General features: G+C 49.4%; 1 protein-coding gene across 6 annotated transcripts in view; it reads right to left on the reverse strand.

Moving 5' to 3' along the window:
- The window catches only part of CORO2A (coronin 2A), a 48,892-nt gene that overhangs the window by 4,730 nt on the left and 21,986 nt on the right, over positions 1-22,176 (reverse strand). For 5 of the 6 annotated variants that reach the window (XM_077140177.1, XM_077140150.1, XM_077140163.1 and 2 more), the window contains exons 2-6: positions 15,637-15,837; positions 5,334-5,450; positions 3,169-3,318; positions 1,809-1,988; positions 1,078-1,194 (exon numbers count right to left, since the gene is read on the reverse strand). In XM_077140177.1, coding sequence (XP_076996292.1) covers positions 1,078-1,194; positions 1,809-1,988; positions 3,169-3,318; positions 5,334-5,450; positions 15,637-15,837 — 765 coding nt within the window. Of the gene's footprint in view, positions 1-1,077; positions 1,195-1,808; positions 1,989-3,168; positions 3,319-5,333; positions 5,451-15,636; positions 15,838-21,135; positions 21,348-22,176 lie in introns of those variants that run through there. The other variant, XM_077140157.1, reaches the window with a different exon arrangement.

Raw genomic sequence — 22,176 nt, forward strand, 5'->3', positions numbered from 1 at the left:
AGGAGGCCCTCAGTCACGCCCGGCCCTTGACGAGCACCCACTCAGCAAGAACCCCCTCTGGGGGGCTGTGGGTGTGCGAGTGGGTGTGCGAGAGCTGGAGCCTGTGTTTATGTGGGGAAGGAACAAGGCTGCTGGTTCCCAAGGTCCTCTCTCTGGGCTGCTCCCCGGCCGAGCTAAAGTTTTAAGGGCCCTAAAACACCACCAACTTGTATTTTGACATCGTTTTGCCATTAACGAATCATTTTTTGCAATCATGTGCCACTCCTCCCCAACTATCTATCATCTATCCATCCATCCATCCATCCGTCCATCTGTCCATCCATCCATCCATTTATCCATCCATCTGTACCATCAATCCATCCGTCCGTCCATCCACCCATCTATCTATTCATCCATCCATCTGTACCATCTATCAATCCATCCATCCATCCGTCCATCCATCCATCTGTCCATCCGTCCATCCATCCATTCATCCATCCATCTGTACCATTCATCAATCCATCCATCTATTTGTCTGTCCATCCATCTGTCCATCCATCCATCCATCCATCTATCTATTCATCCATCCATCTGTACCATCCATCCATCCATCCATCCATCTATCTGTTCATCCATCCATTTATTCATCCATCTATCCATCCTTCCATCCATCCGTCTGTCTGTCTAGGACTGCCTGGCCTTGACCTTGTCCTGACCCTGCCATCCCAGCCTCGTTCCTGCCCACCGCCCTGCACCAAGAGCTCTTCCTGCCCACACCCTCGGGATTTCATCCCAAGCCTTTGCTGCAGTTCTTCCCCCAGCCTAGAGGGCCGTCCTTCCCCACCCCCTCAGCCCTGCTCCCAGATTCCGCCAGGCCCCCTCCCCGCACCGGGGCCTCTCATGGTCCGACCATCTCCCTCCTTGAGGCCACCTGTGGGGTCTCAGCATCTCCCTGTTATTCATCCCTGGACCCCCAGCACCTGGCAGGCTAGGCTACGTAGGCATCTGAGAAATGAGTGAAGGAATGTGTGAATGAATGAAGCCCTCAGCTGGGGGGTGGAGGGGTGGGGTGGGGGCAGGGTCACACACGGGGTTCACCTGATCCCACAGGGCCACCTGCCGGTGATTCCACCGGGATGTGCCTGTAGACACCAGCTTCTTCAGGTTCCCCAGAAACAGCACCTTGTTGGCCCGGTGCCCCTTGTAGCTGGCTTCCTGCAAGGACACATGTGGTCAGTGACAGAGACCCGGGAACGGCGATCCTGAGCAGTGGCCTCCCTGACTTTGCTGATGTGGCTGCTTCACCAGGAATACCTTCTTTTCTCATCCCAGATCTGCCTGGAGACCCTTTCCAGGGCACCACCTCCAGGAAGCCTTCCCAGGTTGCTCCCATGCACATGGAGTCATGAAGTCTTCCCCTTTTTCCTGCCCAGCCCAGTGCCCTTGCTGGCTGGCTGGACAGGTAGACATCATGTGGGCAGGTGTGGTTGAGGAAACAGAGGCTCAGGAAGCAGGAAGTGGAGAAATACGTGCCCTCAGGTCCCTGACCCCATAGCCAGGTAATGGAGCTTCAGAGTCTGACCAAGTCCAAACCCAGCTCTTATTGTGGGCAAGTCACTTAACCCCTCTTCTGCCTCAGTATCCTCATCTGCAAAATGGGGATGACATTTCCTACTTCCCAGGGCTGCTGAGAGGATAGAAGGGGATTTCCTGGAGAAGGTGGGCCCCAGGAGTGGACGAGCCCACTGTCCTGGTCTCAGAAGCCCCCCACCCCCACCTGTCCCTTGCTCCTCTGACCCCTGACCCCAAGCCAGGTCAGCAGCGCTGACCTGGATGATGGTCCCCGTTCGGGGGTCAAGAATCCGAATCTTGCGGTCCTTGCAGGTGGTGGCCAGCAAGCTGCCGTTGGTGTTGAAGGACATGGAGAGGATCATGTCTTGGTGACAATCGATGGTTTTCACGGGGCACATGATGACAGACTCCTTTGTGTCCAGGTTCCAGACCATCACCTGCAAGGCAGAGAGTGGCTTTGAGCACAGCACCCCCCGGAGGGAAGCCTGGGTGGGCAGACAGAGCTGCCACGTGGAGGGAGGGGGAAGCCGGGAGTCAGGCTGTCTGGCAGCAAAAGGAAAACACCATCTGCCATTGAGCAACAAAACATCCACGCTGGGAGGACCCCAGGGGACCAGCTATTTAGGGGCGTTTCCACACTTATTAGCAGCAGGTTCCATCTCCCGCAGCCAGGGCTGCCGGGTTCCGCTGCACAGGCTGTGCCCTGTACCGCTCCACGGCTATCCTGCCCAAAGCCTCTGGCATGAAAGGCGCTCCCTGGAGCTGGGGACGCATTGCATAGCCCTGCAGATGGACGCTGCAGAAACGGATACAAGGGCATTTCTGATCAGAAAGGGGCAGAAGGCCCAGAGCCCCCCAGCGCCCCTCACCCCACCCCTTTATCCATCGTAGAGACCCTGGGGCTGCCTCTGTAAACCTCTGGAGAGTTGTAAAGAGAAGAATTTAAAAGCCAGAGCACAGCTATGGTCCCGAGAAATGCAGCTGTGTTCAGATGGGGAAAGTGAAGGCCACAGAAAGCAAGGGAACTGGCCAGGGCACACGGCTACTCGAGATGCAGGTGAGTTAGAAGGCTGGGCAGCGGGTTTCCCTGCCCAGACCTGCGAGCTTGGCAGTCAGCGGAACAGGGGACGCTTCCCGGGGTGGGGCCCAGCCCAGCTCCTCCAAGGAGACTCCCACAGGTAGAAAAGCAGCCCCCCAAATTCATGTCTACTCAGAATCTGAGACTGTGACTTATTTGGAAACAGGTCTCAGCACACATAACTTGTGGAAGTTGAGATCAGGTCCCAGAGGATTAGGGTGGGCCCTAAATCCAATGACGTGTTTTCTAGGAAGAGGCACAGAGATAGAGGGAAGAAGGCCAGGCAAGGGCCAAGGCAGAGACCACAGTGATGCAGAGGTAAGGAGGGGACACCAAGGGTGGCTGGCAAAGTGCCAGCAGCTGGAGGAGGTGAGGAAGGAGTTTCCCTGAAAGCCTCCAGAGGGGCGCAGTCCTGCCCACACCTGGATTTTGGACTTCTAGCTTCCGGAGGTGTGAGATGATATATTTCCGTTGTTTTGAGCCCCCTAGTTTGTGGGACTTTGTCACAGCGGCCCCCGGAAACGCATTTGCACACTCACCTTGTAGTCGTAGCCAGCGCTGAAGAGTATGTTGGCGGCCGTGGGGTGCCACTCCAGCAGGCCCACTCTGCGGGCATGGCCCACAAGCTCCTTCCTGCAGGCTGTGAGGTTCCTGGTCAGCAGCTGCTTCGGGATATCCCAGATCTTAATCTGGCAGAGGAGATACGGCCCAGAGACAGCGTGTTAGCCAGGGACACCTGGGACCCCCACTATCCCAAGCGGCTGAACTGGCAGAGACCAGCTGGAAGCCAGGGGAGCTCTCTCTGTATCCACCTCTCACTCAGTGGAAGGGAGTCTGGGACCCCCAAAGGGGCAGGAGCTTCGCCAAAGCCCCACCCAGCCTGAGCAGGGGCAGGTGTTGAGCTGGGCTGAGCCCAGGCCTCCAAATCTGCTCCCTGCCCATCTCTGTCATCCTAATAATCCAAAGTTGGGTGTGCAGCAGACCTGTTTCCCGGGCTGCTGTCAGAGCAAGTCCATCTCCCAAAAAGCATGGGGGGGGGGGGGGACCTCAAATGCTAGAATGAAGGGTTTGTGTTTATAGTCTTGGGGCACTAGGGAGCCAGTGGAGGCTCTGGAGCAAGAACAAGCTGTATTTTGAAGGGTCCCCTGGAGGGCAATGTGGATGGCCAGAAGAGAAAAGATTAACAGTCAGAGGACCAGCAGGATGAGGTCACAAACCAGTACTACCTGGTCAGGGACTGGGGCAGCCTTAGGGAATCCAGGAAAGCGACCTCAGCTCAACCCAAAGAAGAAACTTCTAACAAGCAGTGTTGTCCAAGGATGGAAGGGGGCTGCCATGGCAGAAAGTAAGCTCCCCGTCACTGGAGGTAAACAAGTGCAGGTAGTGGGGAGGGGGTTGCTGTGGAGGAAAGCCTGGGACAGCACTGATCTGTTGTTCCTACCTTGTTGTGCACAACCCCCTTCCCTTAGAAAGATACAGGTTTTTCAGGTAGGCTTTGCTTCGCTTCAGTGGAGTAAATATTTATTTCCTGGTCGTCTTGGATTTAAGACCAGGAAGCCAACCTCATGAGCATAGTGCCAAGTTCCAGACAGATCAGTTTTGCAAGGGCAGACACCACCACTCCTAAGGCAGTGACAGCCAAGACTGTCCATTCCCCTGTGCTGGAAAGCCATCGGTCCCCACGATCCCAGGATGGGGAGGAGAAGGCTGAGCACTTGACGTGGGAGGGCCAGAGGTCAGGGGCCCTGCAGTGAGCTCCATGAATTCATTCTGAGGCACTGCTGGAGGGAGAGGCCACTGCCGCCCCGAGGTTATGTCCACTAGCCTGCCCCTGGGACAATGAATCTGGCTAGGGACTGAATAAGGAGCTTTCAAAGCAGGCCTGGAAGGACAGGTATTAGCGTGGGGACAGTGTCAGATGACAGCCCAGCAGGAGCCTTACAATTATTGGAGATGTGGCCAGTTTTCTCATGGCCTGACTCCCCTTTGGTGAAACCACTTCACATACACTGTGCTTTGTGTTCCTCAGAAACCGTCACAAGTGCTTTTAGAATTGTCTGCTTGTCTCTCCTGAGGAACCGATCCGCATACTTTTATCAGACAGTGAGGGGGCCATAACGCATGCTATTTCCCTTTTTGCCTTGGCTGCCAGGTAGCTCTGAGCAGAACTGGAGCTCAGTCGCTGCAACCTGTCTTAGGGTTCACCGGAATCATTTCTTCACTTTCCTCCCTCTGTGGCTCTCATTCTTTAGGGAAGAGGCCCAGCTCAGTGGAAAGGGAGTAGGCTTATTCTGAAGCTTTGGGCCTAGTTTAGGATTCATATTCATATAAGGCTCCCACTCCCATCTTGCTTCCCTACTGCCTATGAGATCCAGTGGCACAATATTTTCTGGCTACAATAAATAAGGCATTTTATAGTTCTCCCAGGAGGCTCTCCCATTGGTACATGAACCTCGGTGGATCTTCCTAAGACAGGCAGGAGCTATGAGGCCCATTTTATAGACGGGATGGAGGGACTGAGGCCTACAAAGCTCAGAACTTTCTCCGCTTCCCTCTAACTTTCCCTCCTCTCCCTCTCCCTGATGGTGACATCATCTTGATGATGCAGGGCTCAGGGGTATCCAGAGCTCAGAACAGAGGCTGTGCCCAAGCCCCACCCCTGGCCCTGGTCCCATTCCTCCCAAGAGAGGGAACCGCCACTCACCGTGGCATCTTCAGAACAGGAGGCAATCTCAAAGTCGTTGAAAGGGTTCCACTTGATGTCTAAAACATTCCCTCTGTGCCCGCAGACCTTTGGGTAGTGAGGGTCTAACTTTCCCGTCTGTAAGACAGCACCAGGAGGGTTGAGGAGGGGAGGGGCAGATACGACTTTAGCATCTGACAGTCAGTCAGTCAGCAACCATGGAGCAGATAGGAAATGGTAAGGTACAGGACTGAGCGTGATCGTAGCCCCACCACCTATTCCTGTGTGACCCTGGGTGAGTTACTTCACCTCTCTGAGCCTCTGTGTCTCCACTAATGGTGAACCGCTGTGGGAAAGTGTTCTGGTTTGCTAGCTGCTGAATGCAATATGCCAGAAATGGTATTTAAAAAGAGGAATTTAATAAGTTGCTAGTTTACAGTTCTAAGGCCGAGAAAATGTCCCAATAACAACAAGTCTATAGAAATGTCCAATCAGAGGCATCCAGGGAAAGATACCTTGGTTCAAGAAGGCCAATAAAGTTCAGGGTTTCTCTTTCAAGTGAGAAGGCACATGGTGAACACAGTCAGAGTTTCTCTCTCATCTGGAAGGACACATGGTGAATATGGTGTCATCTGCTAGCTTCTTCTCCTGGCTTCCTGTTTCATGAAGCTCCCTGGGAGGCATTTTCCTTCTTCATCTCCAAAGATCTCTGGCTGGTGGACTCTGCTTCTCGTGGCTATGTCATTCTGCTCTGCTCTCTCTGAATCTCCCATTCCCCAAAATGTTTCCTCTTTTATAGGACTTCAGAAACTAATCAAGACCCACCCAAATGGGTGGAGACATTTCATCACCTAATCCAGTTTAACAACCATTCTTGATTGGGTTACATCTCCAGGGAGATGATCTAATTACAGATTCAAACATACAGTATTGAATAGGGATTATTCTGCCTTTATGAAATGGGATTTTGATTAAAGCATGGCTTTTCTAGGGTCCATACATCCTTTCAAACCAGCACAGAAAGTTTGGTGGTTCCTCAGAAAGTTAAACATAGAATTTACCAGTGACCTAGTGATTCTGATCCTAGGTATAGCCCCAAGAGAAATCAAAACCTATGTTCTCCCAAAAACTTGTGCACAGATGTCCACGGCCACATTATTCCTATCAGCCCCAATATGGAAACCACCCAAATGTCAATCAACTGATGAATCGATAAACAACATGCAGCATATCCATACAACAGAATACCCTTCGGCCACCCTTCAGGGATGAACTGCGAAAGCATTATGCTGAGTGAAATAAGCCAAGACACAAAAGTGCAAGTATTCTATGGTTTCACTTATATGAAATACCTAGAATAGGCAAACTCATAAAGACAGGCAGTAGATCTGAGGTTACCAGGGGCTGGGGGAGAGGCAGTTGTCTGGCATGTGCGTTGTTTGGAGCTGGCCAAGGAAGAGAATATCTTCTTCTTGAGAAACACTGATGTATTTAAGAGTAAAAGGTTAAGATGTAGGTAACGTACTCTCAAAAGGCTCAGAAAAAAATTAAACGTACCCACACACATTCAGAGAGAGAAAGAGAGAGAAAAAGGAAGGGACTTGGATATGTGCCATGTGTCAGCAACATACAAGAAAGTGGGCAGAAGTTCCATTTCTTTCAAACAGTTCTGCCTCCTCCGTGACTGAAAACAGGAACCCCTGGGCATGGGTGAGGTCCGTGACCCTGCCTGCTCCGGGGAGGCAGGGCCCGAGCTGCTGAGTGAGAATGCTGCCCCCACGGGTGGCTCAGCTCCACGCGCGTGTCAGGGTGAGCCTCCTAAAACTAAAAGCTGAGCATGTTGGGGGCTCTGCTCAAATTTCACCAGCCTCAGTTTCCTCACCCACCAGGTCTGAATACTATATCTCTTTCCTGCGGCGTCTCTGCAAGAGTTTAATGAGCCGTGCATGAAAAGCCTAACAGAGATGTCCTATAGTAAGTGTTCAGTGCGTTGTAGCTAATTATTATGTGTGTGTGTGTGTGTGTGTGTCTCTATCCATATAACAATAGCTACTATGTGTCGAGCATATAGATGCTGAGAAAAAGATTGGAAGAAAATGTATCAAAATGCTAATCATGGTTGGGAGGCCACAGCAGGCAGAGTTCTCACCTGCCATGCCGGAGACCTGGGTTCAATTCCTTGTGCCTGCCCAGGCCAAAAAAAAAAAAAAAAAAAAGGCTAATCATGGTGATTTCTAGATGGTGGGAATACATGGATAATTTTTTATCATCTTTGTCTTTTTTCATTTATTTCTCCAATTTCCCATTTAAAACGTATAAATTTTGCAATTAAAAAAAGGCATTTAAAAGCAAATCTACAGGTTTTCTGAAAAGACGGTTTCTTCAAGGATGGCTGGAAGGTACCCAAAGCCCAGGGGTGGAGGGAGCTGCTGATTTCTGACCCTGCCGCCGCGGCAGCTGTGACTCCCTGGCCCATGCCCCCTCTCACTGGGCCCAGGGTTGGGGCAGCCCGGCCTCAGCTCAGGGTCACACTGCCCAAGTGTGAATTTGGGATGTCCTGCACTCAGAGGGAGCGCCAGCACTCTCTGTGTCAGTCCTCTAAGAGCCGAGCAGTGACATGCTCCTTCCCTTCTTCTCCCAGTCACCTTAAGGCCATGGTGTCTGTCCCACCCCAGGCCCAAAGGTCCCCCTCCGGCCTGGTCCACAGCCCACCCCAAGGGCTCTGGTTGCCTTCATCCTCCTCCCACACTCCCCATCGCACAGCAAAGTCACCCTCCTTGCCCACCCCCGACCTGCCCCAGAGACCCACGGTGGCCTCTCCTGAAACCTTCTGCCTTTGTTTCCAGAGCACACAACACTGGTTGCCAAGGCTGCAGCTTGCGGGAGCTCGCCTTTCAGCCTCCCTCCTTGGGTCTCAGGTCATAAAATGCAAAGGGGAGGGGCCCCACCTGCGGCCAGGACTCCCGACTGAGCCCCACCCTGACAGCCTGGCTCCTCCGAGAATAATGTATGGGACCCCCACCTTAAGGCCCCACTCCTGGGTGCACCTCCCTGAGTAATCCAATGTTTCATCCTGTCCTCTGTCTGCAGAGCACCCCTCTGTCTGGTGTGGGTGTCATGCTGGAAACCCACAAGGAGCCGCTGTGAATCAGGGCCACCTCGTGGGCTTAGGCCAGGTTGGGGTGCCCATGTAGGCTCAGCCCTTCTGCTTAGGGTCCTTCAGGCTGTCATCTTGCAGAGCCTCAGACTCATGGTCGTGGGGTGAATTGTGCACCCCCAAAACATATGTCCACATCCTGACCCCCCCCGGTGCCTGTGAAGGCAACCTTATTTGGAAATGCGGTCTTGGTGGGTGTAGTTAGTTAAGATGAGTAATCGGTGAGCTGGAATAAGCCCCTACTGGGCTCTAACTCCAGTAGAACTGGCTCTTTACGGAAGAGGGGACTTTGGGCAGACTTAGAGACACGCACAGAGAAGACGACCTGGAGGCCACAGAGGCAGAGACTGGAGTGAAGCTGCCACAAGCCAAGGATACCAAGGACTGCTGGCAAACACCAGAAGCCAGGAGAAGGTGGGGGACATACCTGCCCCTGGAGCCTTAGAGGGCGCACGGCCCAGCTCACCCCTTGACTTCCGATCTCTGGGCTTCAGAACTGTGAGAATATACATGTCTGCTGTTCCAGGCCACCCAGTTACCTTCGCCTGTACAACGGGGTGCTGGCCACCCAGTTACCTTCGCCTGTACAGTGGGGTAACACCCCCTATGAGATGGACTGACGTACATGAGGCAGGGGTGCAAGACTCCCCTCTGGCTGTCCCCCAAAAAGGATGCTGCAGGCCTGTCTGCACAGGACACGGGGCCATCGGACCAGAACGGGTGTCCCGTTACCTTGCTCAGCCTCACAGCCCTCCTCAGTGACCTGAGAGGGTGCTGGGGACTGAGTCATGTTTCCCAAAAGTACTCATCCGATTTCTAATACCCCATATTTCTAATACAATTTCTAATTCTAATGGAGGCCTGGAGTCCACAGAAACCAGGTGTCAGTGGAAGCCAAAGAAGCAGAACCAAGGAGAGGGAGTGAGCGCCGGGGGACGGGGTGGGGGTGACCAGAAGGCTACAGAGTCTGGGGGGGAGCATGGCCTGCTGAAACCCTGCTGCTGGACTTCCAGCCTGCCCCAAGCGAGATAAATCCCCGCTGCATTTGTCACAGCAGCCCTGACAAACTAAGACGGAGACACACCCACTGAGTGAAACGTGCGGATGTTATCTGGACGCTGACTTAAACAAGCCAAGCACAAACAGGCATTTATGAGACAATCAGGGGCACTGCAACATGAGCTGGAAATCCGATGACATAAGAAGTTATGGGGAATATGTGAGGATGGCGTTGTGTGTATGTCAGAAAATGGCCCTCCTTCTTAGAGTGCCTACTGAAGTTTGTGGGGGATAAAATGACAAAATGTCCAGGATTAGCTTTCAAATATTTCAGGAAGAAAAGGGATGGATGAAGCAAGAGTGGAAAACTCTAAATAATTATTAATTCTTCGGCATGGAAGAGTTCATTATATTATCCTAGCTACTTTTGGGTTTGATTTTTTATTTTTTTATAAAAAATAAAAATGGACTAGATTCAAGCCTTGCTACTTACAGTATGGTTTGCTACCAGTAGCACTGGCAATTGCCTGGGAGTGGGGGCTAACAGATTGAGCAAGTAAATATACAGGATGCCCAGTTAAATTTGAATTTCAGGTAAACAATCAACAACTTTTTTTTAGTATAGGATATGTGCCATGCAATGTCTCCCATGTACTAAACTTTATTTGTGAAAGCAATGTGGCTGTTTGTTATAAACTAAACATGCACCTACCCAACAACCCGCCAACTGAACCCCTGGGATTTTCTCCCAGAGAAATAAAGACTTCTGTTCACACGAAAACCTCTCCATGAACGTCATGTACAGCAGCTTTATTTATAGTAGCCTCAAACCAGAAACAATCCTGATTCTTTCAAATGAGTGATGGTTAAATAAACTGCGGCACTTGCACACGGCAGCTGCTACAAAACCCGACCATGAATGAATGACTAGCACATTTGCAGCCACCCGGATGGACACCCAGACAATTACGCTGATTGAAAAAAGCCAATTCCTAAAGGTTACAGGCTTATGACTCCACTTAACATTCGTAAAAGGGCAAAAGAATAGAAATGGAGAGCAGATGTAGTAGCTGGCAGGGCCTAAGGAGGGAAGTGAGTGTGGCCTTCAAAGGGCCACAGGACGGGTCCCTGTGTCGATGGAACCGCTCTTGTATTTCCACTGTGACAAGCCCTGCACCCACTTCTATAGTTTTGCAAGATGTCACCGTTGGAGAAATTGGGTGAAAGGGACACAAGCCCTCTGTATTATTTCTCACAACTGCACACGAATCTACAATTATTTCAAAGTAAAAAGTTTAATTAAGGTGGGAAAAAAAATAAATGCAAGTACTGTTGTTTATCTGAAATTCAGATTTAACTGGGCATCCTGCTTTGCATGTGGCAGCCCTAGGAGCTCGTTGGAAATGTCTTTCTTCACTCCCTGGAATTAGAACGAGCAGCTCTGATGAGGGGCTCCCAGCTCCCAGGATTGCCTGGATTCCTAGAAGTCTGTGATGGTAGCAATTAACTTGTGTCCTCGTGTTATTTCTGATATTTCACAAGCCCAAGGGGAACCTCACATTTCATAGAGGACCAGGCTGTAGAGAAGACAGAGTTTCGAACCCCTAGCAGCTCCCCACTGCACTCGGAAGAGAACCCCGACTCCTGACCTTTATGCTTCAAAAAGTGTTTACATCATGAAATAAAGAAGATCAAGACAGGCCAGCTACGTGAAAAGCATAATCTTGAATTGCATTCTGGGTCAGAAAAAACACTGCTATAAAGGACAATATTGGGACAATAGGTGTGGTTTGCATACAGATTATCTATTATAATCAGCATTGTATCAATGGTAAACTCCCAGAATGTGGTTATACTGTGGCTACATAAAGCAAGGTTCTTATTCTTAGAAGATACAGGCTGAAGCAAAGTAGTTGGGGACCATGTTTGAAGATATCTGTCACATCTCTCAGTGGTTCCAAAAAAAAAAAGAGAAATAAACACACACACGCCACATACATAAGGAGAAAGGAAAAAATGTGCCAAAATTTCAACAACTAATGAAACTTGGTGCAGGATAATCAAGAATTCATTCAACTACTTTTGCAACTTTTCTGCAGGATTGCAACTGTTTCAAAATAAAAAGCTTTAAAAAAATGCCATCTGCTACAGGTTAGTGAAATTCCCTTCTATTCCTTGTTTGCAAAGAACTTTTATCATGAATTTGCATTGAGCTATATCTAATGCTTTTTCTGCATCCCTGAAAACCCACGATGGTTTTTTCCCTTCATGTGTTAATATGATGATTTACATTTATAGATCTACTGATACTAAACCACACTTTGTTTCTGGAATAAATCTACTTTGGTCAGGATGCACCTTTCTTTATTCATTGCGAATATTCTAGGAATTTTGCATTCATCTTCATGAATGCAGATGGCTTGTAACTTTCTTTCTTGTTCTGTCCCTGTCTGGTTTTAGAATCAAGTTGAAACTAGCCTCACAGAACAAGGACGGGGAGTAGTCCTTTCCCCTGTTTCTCTGGAAGAGCTTATAAAGAACTTGCCCATAAAACCACTGGGGCCTCATGTCTTTCTTATGTGTGAGATGTATGTGTGAAATATAACAAATGTGCAAAAACTGCAAAGAATATAAATGTTCAGCTTAATGAACTCATATAAACATATAACCACTGCAGTTCCAGGTCAAGATATGAACTGTTACTAGTACGAAGGGATCTCCCCATTTCCAATTACAAACTCCCTCCCCTCCCTCTCTCCTTCCTTCTCAAGGAGTAACTGTTACCCTGCTGATTCTCATTGCATTCCCTTCCTTGCTTTCTTTAAAATTTTACTACTTAATAATGCATCCCTTAAAGTATAGCTTAATTTAGCTTTTTCTTTTTTTTTAACTTTATAAGTAAACAGAAGGACAGAGTTTATAATTTGTTTGGCTTCTTTTCCTTGGCAGTATTCATCCATGTGTTTATATGCATATATACTTTGTTCCTTTTCATGGTTGTGTATATCCAATAGCATAGATAGTATTTAATCAATTCTTGGTCATTTGAGTTTTTCCAGTTTTTCAATAATTTGAAAGTTGCTCTATGCACATGCTTCTGGTACTCACCAGCTCACATTTCTGCGAGGTACACACCTTGGAGGGGAATTTCTGATATGCGTATTTTCTTCTTTACTGGAAACTGTCCCATGTTTTTCTAAGACGTGTGTGTCAATTTATTCTCCCACCACGAGTGTCTGACGGTTTCCACTGCTTCACTTCCTTGTCATTGCTCACTATTGTTACGATGTTACATTTCTGGTTTATTGTGGCTAATGAATGAGGTTGAACACTTTGTCAAATATTTAGCCATTTGGATTTTATCTGCTGGAAAGTGCCTCTTCAAATTTTTTGTTGTTGTTGTTCATTTTATGTATTTAGGAAGTGAGCCCTTCATATTATTTTAATTAAAAAAATAGCTGCAGGGCTATTCAGGCTTTCTACTTTTACTTGCATCAGCATGGACAAGTTATTTGTAAAGAATTTTCCCACAGTGTCATCGTTTTCAAATCTAGTGGCATATTAGCTGCTCATAATAGTCACTTCTTACATTTTAAATGTTCTGTTTGTTGCTCCTTCTGTTCCTGATATTATTTGAATCTTCTCTCTTTTATTCTTTTTTTTTTTTCATTATTTATTTTTATTTTTTTACATGCGCAGGCACCGGGAATCAAACCTGGGTCCTCAAGCATGGCAGGCAAGCATTCTTGCCTGCTGAGCCACCGTGGCCTGCCCTCTCTTTTACTCTTCATCAGTCTTTTCTAGGGACCAACTTTTTTTTTTCAATTGTCTCTAGTGTATATTTGTATTCTTTTTCATTGATTTCTGCTTGTTAGTATCTCTTTTCTCAAATTTTCTTTGAATTTATTGTTATTTTTCTAACTTCCTGTTTTGGTTTGGTAAAGCTGCTGGAATGCTATACCAGAAATGAGTTGGCCTTTACAGTGGGGATTTATTATCTTACCATTTACAGTTCTTAGTCCGTGAAAAATGTTTCAACTCAAGGCATCAACAGGATGATGCCATCTCTGAAGACCAGTTACCAGCCAGCCTGGGGTCCTCTGTCACTTGAGAAGGCACACGGCGATGTCTGCCAGCCCTTCTTTCCTGTGCTCTGTTGCTTTTGGCTTCTGGCTTCATGGCTTCCTCTCTGTTTCTCTGTGGGTCCCCTCTTGGCTTTTCTCTGGGTCTTTCTCTGTGAGCTTCTCTTAATTTTCTCTCTCTTAGTTTCAATATGCGTTTTATCCTCTTATAGGGGACTCTAGAAAAGGATTAAGACCCAACTTGAGTGGGGTGGGTCACATCTCTGTTGAAACAATTCAATCAATAGATCCCACTGACAACAGGTCTACACCCACTGGCATGGGTTAAAAGGACATGAAGGGCAGGCCACGGTGGCTCAGCAGACAGAGTTCTCACCTGCCATGCCAGAGTCCCAGGTTTGATTCTTGGTGCCAGCCCGCGCACAAAAAATAATAAATAATTAATTTTTAAAAAATAAAGAAAGAACATGGAGAACATGGCCTTTTCTGGGGTACATAACAGCTTCAGAGGACCACATGTCTCAAGTTGAATGTAAGTCATTAATTTTCAGCCTCTCCTCTTTTCTAATATCAGAATTTAGTGCTAAACCTTTCCCTGAAGCACTACTTATACCAGCCCTATAAAGTTTGCGATGTATTTAACCATTATTGCTCTGGTCCAAGTTGTGGTAGTTAGAGTCAGGTGTCAACGTGGCCAGGTGAGGTGCCTCGTTCTGTTGCTGTGGACAGGAGCCGATGGTACGTGAACCTCATCTGTTGCTGATTACATCTGCAGTTCACTAGGAGGCGTGCCTGCTGCAATGAAGGATGTTTGACTTAATTGGCTGGTGCTGAAATGAGAGATCGCAAAGTAGCACAGCTAAGCAGCTCAGCATTCCTCATCTCAGTACTCGCAGCTTAGCCCAGGCCTATGGAGATGCAAAAAGTAATCACCCTGGGGAAAGCTGTTGGAACCCAGAGGCCTGGAGAGAAGGCCAGCAGAGACCATCCTGTGCCTTCCCACGTAAGAATCTCAGTTGAAAGTTAGCTGCCTCTCTCTTGAAGAACTATATGTTAACTAAATAAATCCCCTTTTATTAAAAGCCAATCCATCTCTGGTGTGTTGCATTCTGGCAGTTCTGGCAGACTAAAACACATTTTAAATTTTTCATTTTGATTTCTTCTTTGACCTTTAAATTCCTTAGAAATGTGTTTTCACATTTCCAAATGAATGGAATTTAAAACTTGATATTTGGTTATTGATTTCAAACTCAAGCACATGTAATAACAGAACTTTGCCTATGAAATTCTAGTTTGTATTCATGATGGTAACCTCTGATATCGTTCGGGAATCTAAGTCTACCCTTTGTTGTCTGTACCACCAGTTTACCTGTGGTGGCATGTGGCTGATCTCTGATGGCGAATTCTTATTTCCCCAGTCTGAATCTGGGAATCCTGTCCACACTGGCGAGGCTCTCCTCTCAAGAGGCTTCGTATCTGCTTCTACTGTGAACTAGAGGCACCACCACAGCCTGGGATCTTTCTAGTCCCTTTAGGGGTTCTGGCTTAAGGCAGAGAACTTCAGTGGACTCTGGTTCAGCAATCTGAGACTTGGTATCCTGAAAAGCTCTGCTGTTACGTCGAGCTATATGAAATCGCCATTTTTGGCCAAAAATTGATAATTGCACACGGTTCAACCCATGCAATCAACATTTGCTTTTAGGACAAGTCTATTTCTTCCTGTTTGCTTACTACTTACTTTGCTGGCTAGGTTTTGGCTCAATGTTCGTTTCCCTTGGGGAGGGGAAAGTAACTTTGTAGATGTCCCCAATTTCCTATATACCCAGAAATGCATGAAAAATTGCATTTTACTCAAGAGTGAATTATTTTGTAGGGGGATGGGGGAGGGTCCGTTGGATGCCGGGCAATTGTTGGAAGGTAAAATCCTAGTCGGAAGCTAGGAAACCAAGGCTCACAGAGGTGAAATGACTTACCCAAGGTCACAGAGCTGGTTAACAGGGCTAGGATTTAACTCACATCTGGTACTAGCAACCCGACCTCCTCCACTCCCCGTTGACCTGGGGCACCTCCGGAGAGGTGTCCTTACCTGGGGCAGGGGGATGACAAGGAAGGCCCCCCCACCGGCACACTCTGTCACGACGGCAATGAAGTGAGGGTTCACGGCGCAGAAGTGGTTGTCATGGACACTGCGGGTGATGGGCACCGAGTCGTAGCAGTTCTCCTTGCTGGCCGGTTTGCCGAAGACGTGGCGGAACTTGGAGCTCCGGTACTGGGGGTGCCATGACATCTGGGGGAGACAAGATGAGACAAAGGGACGTGAGGCTCACCGTCCTGATAGCACCACAGACGGGAACCCCACCTGAGAAATATTTGAGGGTGTGACAGATGCTGCAGCTCTAAAGCATGACCAAGTCCACAGGCGGTCATTGTGGCTATTTCGATGGACTGGCTGAGACTGGGAGGGAATGGTGCATAATTATCGCTGATCTGTTTGTTGATGTTTTTTCAAGTGTGAATACAAAAAGGCAGAAAACCACCGAGGGGGTGCACCACATTCTCTCCCTCCCCACCATCTCACCAGGCACCCAACCTAATGACCCTCCCTTGCACCCCATCCCAGCTAAGTGGGTAATAGTGTGTTCTCTGGAGCCAGCCTGCCTGCCTAGGCTCAGCCTCTTAACAGCTGGTGGGCAGGTAACCTACCTTCTGCAGACTCAGTTTTCTCATTTGTAAAATGGGGATAACAAATAATCTGTCACAGACTTGCCATGAGGATTAAGTTCAATGATACTTGTATGGCAGATGCTCGATGCATATTAGTAAAATTATCATAGAGGCATCCCTTGCTTCCCTCATTCCTCATCCAGCCTTGAATTTATTCACTCAGCATTTACTGAGCATCAGTGTGTAGCGAGGCCCTGTGCCAGGTATTGGGGGCTGGAGAGGGCAAGCCAAAGCCCAGTCTTTGCAGGAGCAAAGAACCCTGTCAGTAATGCCACTAGGGGTGTCTGAACTTCTGGGACCCAGTTTACTATGGGTAATGATGGAGGTCTGTACACAGCAGTTAGGGAGGGCTTCCTGGAGGAAGTGACACTTGAGCTGTGATTTGAAGGACGTGTAGGAGTTGGCTACACAGGAAGGGTGAGGGAGAGCTAGGCGAAGGCAGATGGCATAGCCTGAGCAAAGACCCTGAGATAGAAACAAACATGGAATGTTTGGGGAACTACATGTGGTTTAGTAGTATTAGCACAGGGAGATTAAAAAGACAATCAAATGTATATGTACTGCTGATTTTTGTTATTCACTTAAGTCATGCTCTATAAAGTTGTGAACAATGAATTGGCAAATTCCGAACCATTACCCCCAGGAAATACAGGGCGAGGTTCCTGTGAGCCTCAGATCACAACACTGTTATCTAACTTGTTTAACAGATATTACTCTACAATATAGATTAACACAGAACTCCTGGCCAGTAGCATGGCAGCCCATGCCTGGACATTTATCTGACACACGTATTTTCTCTGAGAGGCCCATCACACAGCCTTCTTGTGCTTAGGTGCTCCAGACAGCACTTCAGCACTAGACTTGGGGGCCATTTTAAACAGCAAACTGTTTAAAAGAGCACAAAAATGCAAGACACATGGCATTAAATATCCCACAAAAAGGACACTTGCTTATGGTCTGAGAACCGAAGCAAGGGTGAACGCAGCCTTGTGCCACCTCTGCTGAGAACACATGTGCTCTCATTTTTCACCGGTCTGCACAAGTCTGTGAATAGCGGCAAAAGTCTCAACAAATCTTGATTTGGGGGTTACAAATAAACTCTAGCGAGTGGGCAAATCCGTCAAAACAGAATCCATTTATAATAACAAGGATCAGTTGTGTACAGACCCACGCACACGCTGTATAAGCACATACACCGGGTGACGCGCGTGGAAGAGAGCACAGGCCACGTCAGGAACAGACTTGGTGGTGGCCAAGCACAGCCGGCTGCCCTGCGGCTCCTCTCGGAGTAGCTACAAGCAGGGGACCTCAGGTGGGGGGGATCTCAGGTGGGGGACCTCAGGTGGGGGACCACGATGGCTACAATGGAAAAAAATGAAAGTAACAAGTGTTGGAGAGGATGTGGAGAAGCAGGAACACCTGCCCACGGATGGTGGGAATGGACACGGCACAGCTGCTGCGGGCAGCGTGGCAGCTCCGCAGAAAGCTGAGTGCACAGCCAGCACATGACCCGGCAGTCCCTCTCCCAAAGAACTGAGGGTAAGCACTTGAACAGACATTTGCACACCCATGTTCACAGCGGTATCATTCACAATTGCCAAGCAACGGAAGTAACTCAAGGGTCCATCAACTCATGAACAGATAAACAAAATGTGGTCTACCCATACAATGGAATATTATTCAGCTGTAAAAAGCAATGAAGTTCTACTACAGGTGACAACGTGGATGAACCCTGAACACATCAGGTTGAGTGAAATAAGCCAGACACAAAAGGGCAAACATTCTATGATCTCACTGATATGAAATAATCAAAATACGTAAATTTAATGAGTCAGGAACTAGAATTTAGGTTGGCAGGGGCTGGGGTGGGGCAGGGGCTGGGGAGTTGATGCTTAGTTGGGACACAGTTTCCATTTGGGGTGATGGGAAAGTTTTGGTACTGGGGGGTGGTGACGTGGTGAAGGTAACAACACTGTGAGCGTAATTAACACAAGTGAATTGTGTATTGCAAGTGGTTCAAGTAGAAAATGTTAGAATGTACACGTTATAAGCATAAACATTTTAAAAACCATAGACCTATACAATGCAAACAGTGACATCTAATGTGAACAACAGACTGCAATTAATAGTGCAGTTGGAGTAATACTGTTTCATTAGTTGTAACAAAGGCCCCACACTAATGCAAGGAGTTAATAATCGAGAAAACTAGTGTGTGTGTATGTGGCATATGGGAACCCTGTACTCTCTGCAAGCCTGCAACTGCTTCAGTTAATTAAAAAAAGAAAAGAAATAAAAGACCAGACCACACAGCCACAGTGGCCCCAAGAGGGGCCCAGTGACTCTTTTCCCAGCACAAGGCAGCCCAACAGCCTCACGGGGCCGGTCTGCCTTGCCAAGTTCAAAAAGCTCAACTCCCCCGTACGGCGCTTTGCCGGAGCCCCTGGCTGCACCGGCCAGAGCTCCAGGAGGTGGCACAGAATGCAGGGACTGACCAACTAACTATCCCTGTCTTATCCCAGAAAGGATTTAAGGAGCTGTGCAGAGAGAGCAAGGGACAGAAGGAAACAGAAAGGCTCTGCCCACCTCTGTCTCCCCTTCAACAGCTGGGGGTGGGATGGGGGGGCCTGTCTGTGGCAGATGGTGATTGTTTCTGTTTGCTGAAGGTGCCAGAATACAATATACCAGAAATGGGTTGGCTTTTACAAAGGGGATTTATTAGGTTATAAATGTACAGTTCTGAGGCCATGAAAATGTCCAAAGTAAGGCATCATCAAGAGGATACCTTCACTCAGGACAGGCTGATTGTGTCCGGGCTTCCTCTGTCCCATGGGAAGGTACATGGTGACACCTGCTGGTCCTTCTCTCTTCGGTGGCTTCCAAAATGGCTCTCTCAGTTTCTGGGGGTGTTTCTGGCCTTCTCCTGGGGTGTTTTCTTTCTCTAAGTGTCTGTGTGGGTTTGAAGCTATTATGGACCCCAGAAAGGCCATGTTCTTTAATCCTCATTCAATACTCCTGGGTGGGAGTTTTTTTTAAATTGTTTCCATGGAGATGTGACCCACCCAATTGTGGGTGGTAACTTTCAATTAGATGGTGTCAATGGAGATGTGTCTCCACCAATCCAAGGTCGGTTGCTTATTGGAACCCTTTAAGAGGAAACCATTTTGGGAAAAGCTCTAGAACCAAAAAAGCCAACATAGCCAGAGATCTTTGGAGATGCCTAAGGAAAACACCCCCAGGGAAGCCTTATGAGATGAGGAGAGGAAGCTAGCAGACACTGCCATGGGCCTTTCCAGCTGAAAGAGAAACCCCAAACGTCATCAGCCTTCATGAATCAAGGTACAGCATCTGTGGGTCCTCTCTTAGCTTCTCCAGGGCAAACTCTGGATTTCCTCTTTTAGTTTAGCATCTCCTGGGACATTTTCAGTCTCTAAGCCTCTGTCTTCTCTCAGTTCTCTGTATCAACTCTGAGCTCTCCCAATGTTTTCTGTCTTTTATTCTCTTCATAGAGGAGTCCAGTAAAAGGATTAAGACCCACCTTGAATGGGTGGGGTCACATCTCCATGGAAACAACCTAATCAAGAGGTCCCACCCAATAACAGGTCTGGTCCCCACAAGATTGGATTAGAAGAATCTGTCTTTTCAAGCCTGCACATGACAGTCACTGGACATCCCCTCGCTCACCCTCACGTCCCAGCCCCCTTGCAGTTGCGGCTTCCATCTGGCCAGTGGACTGTGGACAGAACCCATGCATGTCACTTCCAGGCCCATGTAAGTGAGACCTGCCTGAGATCCTTTAGCACTTTCCATCTCTCCGTTTTTATTGCAGTAACTAAAACATAACATGCATTTCCCATTTTAAGTTTTCAGGTCAGTGGTCTTAATTATATATTGTGCCACCATCAGGACCACCTATCACCAAAGCTTTCCATCGCCAGCACTCTGGTTCTTGGCTGAAGGGATGTGAAGGGCACGCATTCTGGCTGGCACAGCTACACCAGGGTGGCGTTCCCATCGTCCTGGGTCTCCGGGGACCTTTGTGAAGCAGAGTCCCTGCCCCCGACCAGCCCACGTGGGACATATAACGAGACAGAGAAATGCATCTGTAGAGTGAACCGCGGGATAGTGGGCTTATTTGTCACAGACCCTCCCTGACTCACACACCGCCATGCAGGTGCCTGCTGGGTCCAACCCATGGCTGTTTGGCAAGTAGCTGCCTGTGTTCGGTGTGGCAGAAGCACAAGAAGCCTGCAGGGGAGAGGTGTGTGTGGGGGGGTGGGGATGGACAGGAGAAGGAGGCAGGATCCAAACAGCCACGCAAAGGGACTTGGACTCCTAGGGCACTGGGGAGCTACTGAGGAGCTTAAAGGGAGAGGATCAGATTTGGCTTCTCGATGAATTCCTCCAGCTCCTGGAAGGCTGGAAGAGGAGAGAAGCAAGGGGTGCCTGGGCTGAAGCAGGGCAGGGGGGATGGGGAGGAAGGGCATGTTAGTGTGTGTGCATCTGTGTGTGTGTGTGTGTGTGTGTGTGTGTACCAACCAGGCTTGGAATTGCTGTCAACATCCCAGGCTCTCCTGCCTGCCCGCCCCCACCCCCCACCCCCCGCCCCCAGCACTCTGCCTTCACAGTCCTGACGCTTGGCCCCATGCCTTAAGGCCAGGTCCTGGCCTGGTGAGGACGCCACCCCACCCCACCCCACCCACCCCCTACCAGCTCACAGCCATCTCCGTGGCAATGAAAAGCTCAGTGTTTACCATACGCCAGGCACCGCCCCAAAAGTGCTTGCCACATATGAGCTTCAAAGGCGGGTGCTTTCTGGTTCCCCATTTACAGATGCCGGGAAGGAGGCAGAGCTGCGCCTAACCTGCCCGGAGGTCACGGAGCTGGGAAAGGGTGGAGCGGCCAGCGGAGTCGGCTCTGGCTTCGGGGCCAACTGCTCCTTCATCTCCAGTTCTCCCAGCAGCCCACCGCTGCCCTGGAAGCGTCATGATCTTCAGCCCCACGGCTCAGAAACTGGGCCCCCTTCCGGCGAGATGCCCTCTGGAAAAGGGCCTGTTGGCCTCCGCGGGGTGCAGCCAGGGGCGTGACCACTCCACACCCGCGCGCCTCCTCCCGCCCCTTAGCTGCTCAGCCGAGGTCCCTCCCCGCCGGCTGCCAGGGGAGGAAATTACAGAAGACGGGGTGGGGCCGCCCTAGGCAAGGCGCTCCCTCCCTTTGCACGAGTGTGCACGCAAATGCGCAGATAGGGCTCGTGCAAACCCAGCACCTGCGTGGGCACCTGTGTGTGTGCGTGCACATGTGTGTAAACAATACCTGCACCCGTGTGTTCACACGTGCCGTGCACTCCCAGGGGTGTGCGTGTGTGTGCACGTGGATTACAGTGTCTAACTGCATCTATGTCTGCGTATGAACACATGCGCCTGAGCACCAGTGCAGGCGTGAGTTTGATGACTCAGCAACTCAGAGAACGAGAGTTTCCTTTTCCCCACGGGCAGGCACTTGCCTGGAAAAGCGGACAGCGGCAGGCAGGCAGTGTGCATTCTCCCCTGTTGTTCGCCCGGTCCTGCCCAGTCCCTGCCCTCTGGGTCAAATCAAAGCCAGGGCAGGGATTTTCAGGCGTGGCCCTGGGCCCCGCCCTCTGGGGAGGACTGCAAGGGGAGGCCCGGAGCCCGCAGGGCTGTCTGGGTTCTGGTGGAGAGACCCCCTCCTGCCAGGCCCCAGGCTCCTCTCTGACATGGGGGGAGGGGGATAGTGGGGGGGAGAGGCTTTGCTCCTGCCCCCCCCCCCCCCCACCTCCAGGCCCTTCCCCCTCACCCAGCCCAAATCATTTCACTGCAGAACAAGCATTGGCTGTAGACTGGCTGAAACTGCACTCAAACTGGGTGTGGTACACTCCGGTAGGATA

Source organism: Tamandua tetradactyla, chromosome 2 (genome assembly GCF_023851605.1).
Source record: "Tamandua tetradactyla isolate mTamTet1 chromosome 2, mTamTet1.pri, whole genome shotgun sequence".
NCBI classification, from domain to species: domain Eukaryota; kingdom Metazoa; phylum Chordata; class Mammalia; order Pilosa; family Myrmecophagidae; genus Tamandua; species Tamandua tetradactyla.